General features: G+C 40.2%; 1 protein-coding gene across 6 annotated transcripts in view; it reads right to left on the bottom strand.

Annotated features, from left to right (window-relative positions):
* LOC109563140 (disintegrin and metalloproteinase domain-containing protein 28) overlaps window positions 1–14766 on the bottom strand; it is a 124626-nt gene extending 109860 nt beyond the window's left edge. For 4 of the 6 annotated variants that reach the window (XM_019966372.2, XM_070794933.1, XM_070794934.1 and 1 more), the window contains exons 1-2: window positions 14566–14761; window positions 5594–5697 (exon numbers count right to left, since the gene is read on the bottom strand). In XM_019966372.2, coding sequence (XP_019821931.2) covers window positions 5594–5697; window positions 14566–14617 — 156 coding nt within the window. In that variant the 5' untranslated portion in view covers window positions 14618–14761. Of the gene's footprint in view, window positions 1–5593; window positions 5698–14565 lie in introns of all 6 variants that reach the window. The other 2 variants (XR_011568129.1, XM_070794936.1) reach the window with 2 other exon arrangements.
* Window positions 14767–15558: the final 792 nt, after the last annotated feature.

Raw genomic sequence — 15558 nt, 5'->3', positions numbered from 1 at the left:
TATTGGTAATTAAAAACATACATACACATATTCATTTGGCTATGTTCATCACTGGAAACAATGCCTGCTTTCTTTCTCCAGTAATTGCTGTAATCCCAAATGTTTACTTCTGTCATTTTTAACAAATCAAACGACTGCCAACTGAATAGACAAATTATCTGAGATCTTTATGCCAAGCCATCTATCCATCCATCCAGTTGCTCATTCTACAAAGACTGAGTGCCGGTTACATGCCAGACACTGTTTAATTCTGGAAATGGGCTTCTAAGCAGGAAAAAACGGTACCTACTATCAGAAAACTTATAGCCTTGTGAAAAAGACACAATAAAAGTGAGTTGCCTGTGGTAAGAGGCATAAATATGGAAGCAGGGTAGGATGTCTGATATCTTAAGGGCAGGAAAGGCTTTCCTGAGGAAATAAGGAAAGCTAAGATATGAATTGAACAGGTGATGCAGCATGGGGAAGTGGTTTGAGAAGAAAAACTAGTACGCACACAGACCCAAAGACCTGCAAGCCTCTCACTAACATCTTTTTTTGATAGTGCTGTGTCTTTGTTGCTGGGCACACTTTCTCTAGTTGTGGTTAGTGGGGGCTACTCTTCATTGCTGTGCACAAGATTCTCATCGGGGTGATTTCTCTTGTTGAGGAGCATGGGCTCCGTGGCACCCAGGCTTCAGTAGTTGCAGCCCAAGGGCTCTGGAGAATGGGATCAGTAGTGGTGGTGCACGTGGCATGTGGAACCATCCCAACCAGGGATAGAACCCCTATCTCCTGCATTGGTAGGCAGATTCTTATTACCGTACCACCAAGGAAGTCCTCACTAATGTGGTCTCTAGGTCTTCTCAAGGCTAAGTGGAGGGCAGAATATGGGGAAAATAACACAGATTTGTACCTGAAGGCAGGAAGAGGTCATTGGGAAGAAAATACAGTCTCAGGTGTTCAGAAAGAGAAGACAATGTCACTTCTAGTACACTGTGTAGAAAAGAACTATTTTAAGTTTAGATTTATATATACAGGAGGAGACAGGTCTCTATCGAAGGATTTAAAGCAGGATTATAAGCCATGGTGGCACATAATATCTACCAATTCTCTGGGAAGTGCCAGGACATTGTTATTATTAAAGAGATCCAATATGGCAGACCAAATGCAATGGAGCACCACTTATGAGCTGAGTGCTGTTTCCACTGCTGTGTTGCATTTAAGGTCAAGCTTTCCTGTCTCCTCCCTGTCCTGAGAAAGGGAATAGGACCTGAGCTCATCGAAGGACAACAGAAAGTTAGAGCCATCTATACCTCCCTGGTGGTGAAGTGGATAAGAATCCACCTGCCAATGCAGGGGACGCGGGTTCGATCCCTGCTCTGAGAAGATTCCATATGCCGCAGCTGCAACTATGCCTGTGAGTCACAGCTACTGAGCCCATGATGTCACAACTACTGAAGCTCACAAGCCTTATAGCCCACGCTCTACAACAAGAGAAGCTACTGCAATGAGAAGCCCGTGCACTGCAACAAAGACCATGCACAGCCAAAATAATAATAATAAATAAAATAAAAGTTTTTTTACAAAAAGAAAGAGCCATCCATTCAAAATATTGTACAGGGATTTGCCATCTCCAAGGTCAGTTATTTCAGCCCAAATTTCCTTTAAGTGATTAGCTTTTGAAGGCTCATCTGGTGTTAAAAATCCAGAACTATAAATATCCTACACTGTGGGTCTAAATGCGGGGAAGATGTTGTAATTGAGTTCATTTTCATGAATAACAGGAGCTGCAAAAAGCCTGAAGGTTGAAAACAAATGTCATGGGGAATTATTGTCACAACTTTTTGTTCAGGTTTAAGAAAGGCCAGATAGAATGAAAATATCAGGAGAATACTAGATTTGACCTTCCATACAGAAGAGCCTTCCCAATATCTATTTTCTGTCATGAAGGTTTGTGGTGGATAGTGAGCTAAAATATTGGGTTGACCAAAATGTTTGTTTGGGTTTTTCTGATATAAACCCAAAAGAACTTTTTGGCTAACCCAATATTAGTTGGAGGTTATTTCAGAAAAGATAATTGTGGAATGGAAGTTTTAGCTGATATTAGCATAAAGGGTATGGATGAAAGGAAACAGCAAAGAAGAAAACCAGAGACTATGAGAAAGAGGGCTTCCCTGGTGGTTCAGTGGTAAAGAATCACCTGCCAATGCAGAAGACACAGTAGACAAGGGTTTGATCCCTGGGTGAGGAAGATCCCCTAGAGAAGGATATGGCACCCACTCCATTTTCTTGCCTGGAAAATCCCACGGACAGAGGAGCCTGATGGGCTACCAACCACGGGGTCGCAAAAAGTCAGACATGACTGAGTGACTGAGCACTGTAGAGTGAGGACTGGGTAACCTTACAGCTGCACTTCTCAAGTAGAAGTTCATGGTGAAGGACAATGCCTGCTAGTAAGAAGTGTGTCTTATTTCTCATCTATCTAGGCTTTGAATTAGGGGTTGGGAGAGGAAATTGGCACCTTGATTTGGAGAGATTCTACTAGAAAGAAATGACTTGGAGCCCACTGAGTAAGATTAGCTGGGCACAGGGATATATAAATAAAATTTCCCTCTAGGAAACACCATGGGTAAGGACTACTGGGTGGATTGGGAAGGTCATAGTTCTGGATGCTTCTGGGATGGAAGCAGAACCAGATAATGGCAAGCGATCACACCAAGGAAACCGCAGAAGTCCAGGGAGTTTCTTAATTCTAATGGCACAACTGTGATCATAACATATGGTAATCTAAGCTCTAGAAACCCTGTTGGACTAAGGTAAGGTCTGAAATTGTTTGCACTATAGGGAGGCACTGTGGTGCTGGGCTTCCCCGTGTGGCTCAGTTTGTAAAGAATCCACCTGCAATACGGGAGACCTGAGTTCAATCCCAGTAGGGAAGATCCCCTGGGGGAGGACATGGCAACCCACTCCAGTACCCTTGCCTGAAGAATCCCCATGGACAGAAGAGCCTGGCAGGCTAAAGGCCATGGGGTCACAAAGAGTCAGACACGACTGAGTGACTAAGCACGGCACACATTGTGGTGCCAGATATTCTACTTTGTGTCATAGGCTGACAGCAAGATGGTTTTGGCCTCTAAGGAAGTGTGTGATCTGAAGGCAGAATTCTAGGAAGAATAGTGATCAACTTTAGAATGTAAGTTTCAACATCAGGGACCTTGACTAAGTATTTGCTGAATATGCATCTATGCAGGTATATAGGAAATGTATTCCACTTATACTCATTCATTCATCTATTTGTTTACTTTTTTATTTGCTCACTTATCCCACAAAAGCTTATTCACGCCTCTTTATGCCATGTATGTAACATACAATCAAGAATACAATCATGAATAAAATCTTTCAAATTCTACCTTGGCTATTAGTGCCTCCTCCAGAAAAGTTTTCAAAGGATTACTTCATTCCAGCTCAAATCTTAAGTGACTTGGACAAGTGTGATGAAGTCAGAGAGATGGGGCCATGTTCTTGGCACACCTGACAGGTAATGCTTGTGCCTTACTGCTCTGGTCCAGCAGGGGGCACAGTTGTATAAGTACAAGAGTCCTCTATCTTGCCTTAAGTGAGCTCAGTTGATCTGACTCTTTGCAAAGCCACAGACCGTAGCCCATGAGGCCCCTCTCTCTGTGATACTTTCCTGGCAAGAATACTGTAATTGGGTTGCCATCTCCTCCTCCAGGGGATTTTTTTGACACGGGGATTAAGCCCACATCTCCTGTGTCTCCTGCACTGCAGGCAGATTGCCTTGAGAAGTGATCAATTCAGATTGAGATCTATGTAGGTCCCCTAGGTCAGGCATTAGAAATTCTCAATGTTTCAAGTAATTGCTAATTAATTATTTGCACAAGGAAGACCAAAAGTTTCAATACAGAAATCACCAAGATCATTTCCAAGAACTTGGTTTCCACCTCAAAATACTCAGTAAGAAAGGTAGCTGGCATTTTTAAGATACTGCCAGAGAGCTTTTGAAGAAAGTAATATTGACACAGAAGCCGATACATATGGGTCCTATATAAATTTAGCAGAAACATTTTGTTGAGAGACTATTATTTTGGGAAAGAGAGTCTTCTCTGACTTTAGTTGTTATACATGTGTTTGTGTCAGAAAGAATAACCTGTGAGGAACTTTGTCCAGTTGGGGAATATGAACTTCCAGTGAGTTTCATCTTACAGAGAGTGAGTGAGTGAGTGAGTGAAGTTGCTCAGTCGTGTCCGACTCTTTGCGACCCCATGGACTGTAGCCTGTCCATGGGATTTTCCAGGCAATAGTACTGGAGTGGATTGCCATATCCTTCTCCAGGGGATCTTCCCGACCCAGGGATCGAACCTGGCTCTCCCGCATTGTAGACAGATTCTTTACCATCTGAGCCACCAAGGAAGTCTTCCAGTGAGTTTCATCTTACAGTAGGTAGATGTAAAAGTTATTTCCATCTCATATATTTGTATTTTCCTGGCTCTCAGCAAAAGAATTGCAGGTGTAGGTAATTAGAAAGTTGCCGTGGAGTGAATCATCATGTTTCAGCTTCCGTCTTTTGACTGAGAATGTGTGTTTTGTCAAGTGGTAAGAATTCTACGAACTTTAATAACCACTTCTTTTGAAAAAAGCAGGGTAAATTTTGTGTTTAATTACAGTAATTAATCCTAATTTGCTACACATCTATGCATGCATTCACCCACAATATTTTATTTTTTTACTTCAATTTTAGTGTTCAATTTTAGTTTTGTTTGTATGTGGAGCCTGGCAGGGATCCATGGGGTCGCAAGAGTTGGACACGACTTACTGACTAAACCACCATCACCATATATCTAAAGATGATGATAGATAGATGGAGATAAAAAATACTGTATAAAATTCTTTAAAAGTAACAGAATGAATTATTAATTGCCATAAGTAATTAAAGTTTGCTCTCTATGTGACCTTGGATAGTTTGTTTCAACTGTCAGAATTTTAGCATCAAAATAAAGCTAATAATAGGATGTTGGGTTATCATGAAGATTAATAAAAATAATATTGGTCAAAAACATACACAAATGTGTATATGTCTATCTACAAAAAATGTGTATACTTATATATGAAATATATTTATATGTATATATGAACGTGAAAGTGAAGTCATTCAGTCGTGTCCGACTCTTTGTGACCCCATGGACTGTAGTCTACCAGGTTTCTGCGTCCATGGGATTTTCCAGGCAAGAGAACTGGAGTGGGTTGCCATTTCCTTCTAAAGGGGGTCTTCCTGACCCAGAGATTGAACCTGGGTATCCTGCATTGCAAGTAGATGCTTTACCCTCTGAGCAACCAGGGAAGTATGTATATCCATATCTGACTGTTTGCAACCCCATGGACTAAAGCCCACCAAGCTCTTCTGTCCATGGAATTTGCCAGGCAAAAATACTAGAGTGGGGTGCCATTTCCTCCTCCAGGGATCTTCCCAACCCAGGGCTAGAACCAGAGTCTCCTGCATTGGCAGGTGGATTCTTTACCTCTGAAACACCAGGGAAGCCCATATATGTGTGTGCGCATATATATTAAAAATTCTTTATTAAATAAAAAGTTGTACCTGTTGACCTGGATCCTTGACCTCTCTTTTATGTCGTGGATGAAGTCTTTTGGGATAAACCACTTCATAGTTTTGTACTCCTGGAAGCTCTTTTATAGAATTTACTGAGAAAAAAAAAGAGTTGGAGAAGATTCAGCTAAGTAGAACTAACATAGGCTACTAGGTAATGGCCTTCCTGATGGCATTGCTAATGAATGATGCCACAGGCAGGGGCTTTAACTTAGTTATATGAGAGAGTTATACAGGTGCCAACCTCAGAAACAACCAACAAAAGCAGAAACCCGCTCTTTCTCTCATATCTTTAACCTATATCTTCAGAAATTTTTTCCACTGAAAGTTTACCAGAGCTTCTCAGCTTGGTGAACATATTTCTTTGGAATGTCCCCACTTCTCTTTGCCTCTAGGATCCCCTAGAGGAATGAAGCCAACAGTACAGACAAAACCAGGACAGGAGAGAATGAATCAAACTAATCCTCCAGAAAGCTAATCAGTGTCAGAATGATCAAATTGAAGCACTCTGAAACTACACAGTGTTATAAAAATTAAATAATGAATGGATGCCACTTCAGATTCAAGTATATTTCTGTTGGGTTTTTCAACAGCAATATTTTTCACTAGGGAAAGAAACTGAATCAGTAGGAAAAGTCTCCAGTACCAGCTCCATAGATTGGGCTCACTTTTGCAGTACAAACAAACCTTCATGTTTTTGCATACAAATACCAAAAAGGCAGAGTAATATATTATTTATATCACGTTCAAAAAAGAGGTTCACAGAATGGGGTGATAGAAGTCAGATGAGTGTCACCTTGGGAGGGAATAAGTGACTGAGGGGGGCTTGAGGCAGGCTTCCAGGACAAGGTCAATCTCCCATCTTGGTTTGGGCAGGGAATATACATGCATGTTCACTTTGGAGAAATTAATGGGGCCTTTAGATTTGTGTAGTTTACTTCATACATGTCATACTTCAGCAAAAAATTTACAGAGACAGCTACACTGAGATGGGCATATCTCGGTGTTTGTCAGCAATTCCAACGTTGGGCAATGTACTCGGTTGCTGAGGCTGTGAAGAAAGGTGTTCTCCAGGCATTGCTGGCAGGGATGCTACATCACGACCTCACGGAGTACAATTTGGTGCTGTTACAGCTTGAGTTGCATCCTCTCAGAATTCATATGTTGAAGCCCTAGTCTCCAGTACTGCAGAACTTACTGTTTCAGAAATAGAACCTTTAAATGGGCAATTAAGCTAACGTGTGGCCATTAGAGTGCATCCAAATCTAACCCGAGTGCTGTCCTTGAAAGAAGAGGAAGTAGGACACACACATGTGGATACACGGAGGAGAGCCCATGAGGACACAGTTGGAAGGCAGCCATCTGGAAGTTAAGGGGAGAGACCTCCAGAGATGCCGAACCTGTAGAAACTGATCCTGGACTTTCAGCCTCCAGACTGTGAGAAAATAAACTTCTATTGTTTAAACCAAAAAAAAAAAAAGGAAATTGGAGAAGCAGACAATTAGAACACTAGCACTGGTCAGGAAGGAAAATTTTTGAGCCTGCAGTTATGTTGAAAGAGAATTGGAAAGCTTCAATTTTCTATCTGCATCTTGAGATCTCATATCAATGTTGCTTCTAGAAGTTTTCTTTCTTTCTTTTTTTTTTTAGAGAAATTCAGATTTCCCAAAGCTAACACAAAATTTTCTACTTTCTTTTTTATTTGCCCACATGGTTCAGCACAGAATGTAGGTACAGGGAAATCAAGGTATACAACTTGGTTTGAAACTTCTGGCCAACCCAGAAGTTAGGTCCTAACTGTGACTTCGAAGGCTTTAAATGACTAGAGGGTATTCTTAGCTTATTAAAATAGGTAAACCTAGGGCCTTTCCTGGTGATCCAGTGGTTAAGAATCAGCCTGCCAATGCAGGAGACAAGGGAACTAAGACCACACGTGTTGGGAAAAAAACCCAAGGCAGCCAGAAATTTAAAAATTATAATAATAAAAATAAATAAATAAATAAAAATAGGCAAACCTAAATGCTATGATAATACAAATTTATGTGACTGTGGCTGATCTTATAGCAAAGAAAACAGTATTTTTCATTAATCAACTTGCATGAGTGTACACCTATCCCAATGGTGCTCCAGAGAAGAAAAGTGTTTATTTTTTCAAAGTTTCTTCAGAAACTAAAGTAGAAATTTTCCAAAATTGCCTAGTGATGTTGATTTTGTTTTATCATTTTAGGGTGTTTTTCATTCATCTGACCATTCTTAGAGCCATTTGCATTTAACTCTGAAGGATAGGAAAAATGATTAAATTGGCAAAGAGTTCATTGGGTTCAAAATGGAGTGCTTAAGTAATGAAATGGCTTTTCTTTCACCAACTCAAGATTTACCCTTAAAAATATTCCCAAAACACTTAAAGCCATGACATCAACACTTACCTTAACTTTGGATTTAGTTTGGGTTTTTTAATTGTTCAGAAAAAGTGGTCAAATTAAATGATCTCTAAGGACAGTTCAAGCAGTCTGGGCATCTTTTATTTTTATTTAGTTAATTTTGGTAAAGGAAAATAATAGCATTAGTTTTAAAAGTTCATAACTGAAGTTCAAAATCTTAGAGGAATATTAAATCAGTCATTTTCTTTCCATCTAGTGAAAATTGTCATTGTTGCTGTTGTGTGGTCCCTCAGTCGCTAAGTTGTATCCAACTTTTTGTGACCCCATGGACTGCATAACACCAGGCTTCCTTGCTCTTCGTCACCTCCCAGAGCTTGCTCAAGTTCATATCCATTGAGTCAGTGATGCCATCCAACCATCTTGCCCTCTGTTGTCCCCTTCTCCTCCTGCCTTCAATCTTTCCCAGCATCAGGGTCATTTCTAATGAGTTGGCTCTTCACATCAGGTGGCCAAAGTACTGACCACTTCAGCATCAGTCCTTCCAATGAATATTCAGGACTTATTTCCTTTAGGATTGATCTCCTTGAAGGTTTGATTTCCTTGCAGTCCAAGGGACTCTCGAGAGTCTTCTCCAACACCACAGTTCAAAAGCATCAATTCTCTGGCACTCATCCTTCTTTATGGTCCAGTTTTCACATCCATACATGACTACTGGAAAAACCATAGCTTTTACTATATGGACCTTTGTCAGCAAAGTAATGTCTCTGCTTTTTAATATGTTTGTTCCTTGGAAGAAAATCTATGACAAATCTAGGCAGCTTATTAAAAATCACAGACACTATTCTATCCAGAAATTAACTGATGGTAGCAACACAATTCGGAGAAGGCAATGGCACCCCACTCCAGTACTCTTGCCTGGAAAATCCCATGGATGGAGGAGCCTGGTGGGCTGCAGTCCACAGGGTCACTAAGAGTCAGACATGACTGAGCGACTTCACTTTCACTTTTCACTTTCCTGCATTGGAGAAGGAAATGGCAACCCACTCCAGTGTTCTTGCCTGGAGAATCCCAGGGACAGCGGAGCCTGGTGGGCTGCCGTCTATGGGGTCACACAGAGTCGGACACGACTGAAGCGACTTAGCAGCAGCAGCAACACAATTCCCTACAGCTTCCCATTACTCTGTGTATAAATACACCAAAGGCACCCATGTGCTGTCTGGTGATTGTGTCCAATCAACACAATTAGTCCCATTAATGTGGAGCTCATGAAGCCATATATTCCACCAATGCTGCAACCAGAGTACCTCTTCTAAAAATGCTGCATGAAAAATGGCTTTCATTCATAATACACATTATTCTGATGGGGAATATTAGTCCAAGCTGCCCTCAGGTCATAAAAAAATAACTATTCAACTAATTCTTTGTATAAAAGCAGAGGGTGATAACACTCACATGCTCCCCACCAGAGGTGGTGAGTGGAAACAGGCAAATCCACCCAGCACAAGTTTTCTCTGATGTCCACATTGATCTCCATGCACCCAGTTCGTAATCCAAATTCTAACATTTCATGAAATCAGAAATCATCAACTGACTCTTTAATGTGAAGTCTAAATGTGTAAATCTGTGGAGAAATGTCTTTCCAACTCTTTGTTTGATGGCCAAACACTTCCAATGGACAACCAAATTAAATCAATGAATAAACTAAACTACCAGGGTTTTTCAAAAGCTTCCAGCAACCTCTTGTATTTTTTTCAGTTTGAAGTGAACAGATTTCTAGTTCTTAATGCTCTTACAACACTGGACATCTCTAAGGAAAACAGATAGAATTTCCCTTAATGGTCCTTCTTTTTCTGAAACCAAGAAGGCCCCTGAAAGAATGAGACTTGAGGTATAACTAATTATGCAGCAGGAAAGAAGAGACAATGGACCCAGATGTTATTTGGCTCATTCGTCCTTAAGTGTGATGGAGATACTGCAGTCTCCTCCCAGCTGAAGAACATCAGGCTAATTACTCTGAAGCCTGTGGAATGATCACATCTAACTACCATCCAGGAATTCCACAAATCTGAGACAAAACACAATATGTTTCCATTAATTCATTTCAACACTTGCTTTTCTCTCTATCACAGAACTCACAAACTAGATTAGTTCTAACTAGCAGAACTGGATCAAAAAAGAAAATTGTTATTTGGGGTTGGGTTAGACCATTATTTACACTGTTTAATAGTTTTAGAAAAGTTAAATCTTTTATTTTTGGACTGTTAAACCCTTTTTATTTGGAAATAAATTCAAATGTATATGAGACTTGCAAGAATAGGAATAGTTCAAACAACATCCTTTGCCCAGATTTACCTGATTCACAGATTCACCCTTTTCAAAACATGCTGATGAGTGAGAAATAAAGTATTCTTGTAAGCCACCAATATTTTGAGGTTGTTCTTACTAAAAATTTTGCATATTCTCAGTCTCTCACATATATACATATGTTATATACATGTGTGTGTATATATACATATACATACAATTTTTTCTAACCATTTGAGGATGAGTAGTTACATTCGGAGAAGGTGATGGCACCCCACTCCAGTACTCTTGCTTGGAAAATCCCATGGACGGAGGAGCCTGGTAGACTGCAGTCTTGGGGTCGCTAAGAGTCAGACACGACTGAGTGACTTCACTTTCACTTTTCACTTTCCTGCATTGGAGAAAGAAATGGCAACCCACTCCAGTGTTCTTGCCTGGAGAATCCCAGGGATGGGGGAGCCTGGTGGGCTGCCGTCTATGGGGTCGCACAGAGTCGGACACGACTGAAGCGACTTAGCAGCAGCAGCAACAGTTACATTAGATACACCATGATTCTTTATTCCTACAAACTTCAATATTTCCTAAGTATAAGAATATTCTCTTATGCCACCATAGCCAAACAATCAAATTTTTAAAACTTAACACTGACCCAACACTTTATCATCTATATTTCAATTTTGTCAATTGACCCAGCAATATCCTTTTTGGTATTTTATTCATTCCATTGCAGGGTCCAGTCGAGGTTCAGGTATTTTATTTAGTTTTCACATCTCTCTACCTTTTTTAATCTAGAATTTTCCCTCCCTTCCTTCTTCCTTCCTGTTTCTGTCTCTCTTTCACTCCCTCTCTCTGTCTTTACTTGTGTGTGTGCTAAGTCACTTCAGTCATGTCTGACTCTTTTCCACACTATAGACTGTAGCCCGCCAGGCTCCTCTATCCATGGGATTCTCCAGCAAGAATATTGAAATGGACTGCCACAGCCTCCTCCAGGGGATCTTCCCAACCCAGGGATCGAAGCCCTGTCTTGTCTCCTACATTGGCAGGTTGGTTCTTTACCACTGGCACTTCTTTTCTGTCTATAGAAAAGTTAAATCTTGTTTACAAGATTAATAAAACAGACATTAATCTGGAAGTCTACTTTATTTTTTAACATGCATGGGGCATTTTGGAGTTTAGCCCTTTTGTATGTAGTACTGATATTTTCTTTTTTTTTTCAAAGATACTGTTTAAAGAAGTATCTTTCCAAACTAAACACATGATGTTAAGCCCTGAATTAGGGTTTATGCAATGACATTGACTTAAGTTTTGGAATTCTCTGTAGCCCATCAAACTATCTGATGATTTTAAACTTTATGTAATAAAAAATGTACAGACACTAAAGGAAAAAACACATCCTAATTAGGTCTATAATTTTGGTTATTAAGATTAAATTACAGATATTCTTTTCGGTCTTCTAGTTACCTGATGAAAGCGATAAGAAATTGCTAATGTGAAGTAAAATGATTTCAAAAGGTACTGTATTCCCTGGGTTTTCTCCTGAAATAAAGACCTTTCTCCTTGGTCTCAATTCTTCACCCCCAAGCACCTGCCACATTCTTTAAATTTTTTCCCCCTTTCCACAAGGAAATCTCTTAAGTTATTTTTCTTGAGAGATTGTAAAGCTCAATACAAACAGTTGGCCTGATTTTACTTCATTTTTTAAACTTCACATATTTAAGAACTGGGCAAAAGTATGCTGGGAGTGGCTCTTGTTTATTCTCTGGGTGATGAGAAACAAACAAATGAACAAACAAGCAAAAGGAGATGGGAAAATGAAAATTGTTTTACTTCTTACATTTGGCTGGAAAAGAAATTAATATGGGAATGATATCAGGATATTTCAGTGACCATAGAAACACTCTTGAAAATACACATTGGAAGGTAAGAAGAGAGGGAGCTTTCTGTCTCAGATGGAAGATGGGGTCAGGGGAGCTTTCTGTAAGGACTCTCCTCCCCATCCTCACAAAAGCCACTTCAGAACCTTGGTCCCCCACCACTAAGCATTCAGAGATATCATACTTTTAGACACAACTTCTAAAAATATTGTGTCTCTTGGGGCAATTGTTGTGAATGCAAAGATAGGGGAAGAGAATCAGTTGGGATGCCCAGTTTCATCAAAAAGGCTATAATGTGGGTGGCACCAAGTGTCAACTATTCTGTTCATGGATCCAGATTGATCTTTATGCTGTTGGATAAGGCTAGTACACAAACAATTCTTATGTTTCAACCAAGCAAAGGGCCCCAGAGGGTTTTTAGTGATTGTATTTTCAGAAAATGTGGGAAAAGAAGGTGTCTAGTAAGTTTGATTTTTAAAAAATAGGAATTTTAAGTCAATAATTTAAATATCTAGCACAATTTTTAAATTAATTTTTATTGGAGTATAGTTACTTTATAATGTGTTAGCTTCTGCTTCACAGCAAGGTGAATCAGCTATATGTATACATACATGCCTTCTTTTTAAAATTTCTTTCCTTTTTTTTTTTTTCTTGCCTAGCACTGTTCTATACTGTAGGATATAATGTAAAACCTTTCCAGGTCTAGAAAAGAAATCAGAAACCAGGGTAAAAGGAAAATAATTTTTAGTAACAAGTACTGAGTGGGTGCAAGGGGTAGGAGAGCCTTTCCCTTCTTAACTTCATCCTTCTTGTTGATAAGTTAGTCTCATTTCTAGGTCCCAACAAACATTCTAAAACCCAAGAAAACGTTTTCAGGAAAGGAGTCTCAGGCACTGAAGCTAATGTGCTGACTTCAGTAAGCTCTAGAGCTAGAAATAATCAAAGGAAGTATGCTATCCGATCTAACATACAAGGGCTTCCCAGGTGGCTCTAGTGGTAAATAATCTGCCTGCCAATGCCAGATATGTAAGAGACTTGGGCTCGACCCCTGGGTCGGGAAGACCCCCTGGAAGAGGGCACGACAACTCATTCCAGTTATTTTGCCTGGAGAATCTCATGGACTGAAGCAACTTAACATGCATGCACATATATTTATAAATATATTTATTTGGCTGTGCTAGGTCCTATTTGCAGCACTCAGAATTTGCAGCATCCCCAATTCTTACTTTTAGCATGTGGGATCCAGTTCCCTGACCAGGGTCCCCTGCATTGAGAGTGCAGAGTCTTAGCCACTGCACTGCCAGGGAAGTCCCTATTTTTTAATTCTTAAACTAAAAATTGTTGCTTGCCATCTAGCACGACAAGAATGAAGTTACTAGCCATTGTAGTAACTGATCTTTAATACACAGCCTGAAACAAGAGTTCAGGGCAAAGATGAGAAATGAGACACTTGGCTCTGGGAGAAACTAGCAGAACCGACCTTCAGACAGTTAGATACTTTTAGGGGAAGATATTATAAGCCTAATTTCTTGCATTTTCCCATATCTACAAAGGCACTAAAATCATTGTTGATTGAAAAAAAGGCACAATATGAAATTTGTGAATGAAGCTTTATTTGTGCCTGTTTTTCAATCAACAAATGTTTGATCTAACCAGAAAAATGGAAGTGAATGATCAACTTAAGCTTAATGGCAGCATTGTTTTATTAAGTAATATCACAGAGCTTTATAAATATGAAATGTTTATTTCTAATGCATCATATTTATTTCTAATTCAATGTATTTATTATCACCAATAATGAGAGGACTAAATATAAAAAGGGGTAAGAAGGCAAGAGGAGAAGGGGCGACAGAGAATGAGATGATTGGATGCCATCACTGACTCAATGGACATGAGTTGGAGCAAATGCTGGGAGATCGTGAAGGACAGGCGCAGTCCATGTGGTCACAAAGAGTCGGGGACATGACTGAGCAACTGAACAACAAATACAAAAATGTGATCGAAATGAAAAGAGTCAAACTGGCCCCAACGATAATAACGGATACTTTCTGAAGCCTCCTGCACTGTAATAACCAGCCAAATCTGTCTCATCTTAACTACTCTAAAAATGACAAGGTTGATTTTGAGGCCTTCCATTCTTTAACTCAAAGATCATATATTCATTGGTTAAATGTTGGTGAATGAAATCTCCCCTCTGACTTCCCTATTCTCAGATTAGATGTGTAAATAGTGATCAAAAAGTCCCCTTGCTTCTCCTTTATACTATTTATATCAGTCAGAGCCCCCCAAAACAACAGATTAAGCCTGCCAAACTGGTTAGTAAAGCTGGTGAAAAAAAACTGTTGGGAGAAGATGAAAAGCAAGCAGGTATTTAACAGAATCTGTAAAGGAGTTAAACGCCTACCTGGACATGGAGCAAGGAGTAAGGTGGCCATCAGAAGAAGCTGTTGCCACATTCTAGGTGCTCCCAGGAGCCTGGTATCCACTCTTCTCACTCAAGCAGACTGCCCTCCTGATCTGCCCCTTCCTCCTTTCAAGTGAGACAGACTGAAACCCCAGGGTTCATTCTTGTCTCTGGTTCAGGAAGTGTTTACTAAAGGTGTTGCACAACCTTGGAGCTGTGGTCCTGTGACAATGGCACAGCAGGCGGAAGTTCTGGCTGCTGCCTGGCTCCAAGGTCCCTTTATCCTATGCTATTGTTTCTCTGTCCTTCCCCATGTTCCCCACTTAAAAGTAGTCCCTGTCCAGTAAAATTCTATATTCCCAGAAGCCACCAGGAGAATGGCTTCAATGTAGCTTGACAAATATGTGTATTTATTATCTGTATAAGAAATATACTTGTATGTACAGTCTGCTGCTGCTGCTGCTAAGTCGCTTCAGTCGTGTGCGATTCTGTGCGACCCCATAGACGGCAGCCCACCAGGCTCCCCCGTTCCTGGGATTCTCCAAGCAAGAACATTGGAGTGGGTTGCCATTTCCTTCTCCAATGCAGGAAAGTGGAAAGTGAAAAATGAAAGTGAAGTCACTCAGTCGTGTCCGACTCTTCACGACCCCATGGACTGCAGCCCACCAGGCTCCTCTGTCCATGGGATTTTCCAGGCAAGAGTGGGAAATGGCCTTCTTCCAGGCAAGAAGGCCATTGCCTTCTCCAATGTACACTCTACTATATATAAAATAGATAACCAGCAAGGACCTACTGTACAGCACAGAGAACTCTCCTCAATATTTTGTAGTAAACTATAAGGGAAAAGAATATGAAAAAGAAGTAGGTCATGATATAGTAGAGTTTCCTTTCCATTTAGGGCACCATGGAACACCTACAGTGTGAATTTATGTAAAATTCTCTTTTCCATTGTCTTTTATCCTTAGCCTCTTCTTCCACAATAGTGATCTCGGG

This window comes from Bos indicus, chromosome 8 (assembly GCF_029378745.1).
Source record: "Bos indicus isolate NIAB-ARS_2022 breed Sahiwal x Tharparkar chromosome 8, NIAB-ARS_B.indTharparkar_mat_pri_1.0, whole genome shotgun sequence".
NCBI lineage: Eukaryota > Metazoa > Chordata > Mammalia > Artiodactyla > Bovidae > Bos > Bos indicus.
This window is presented reverse-complemented; position numbering and strand designations above follow the sequence as displayed.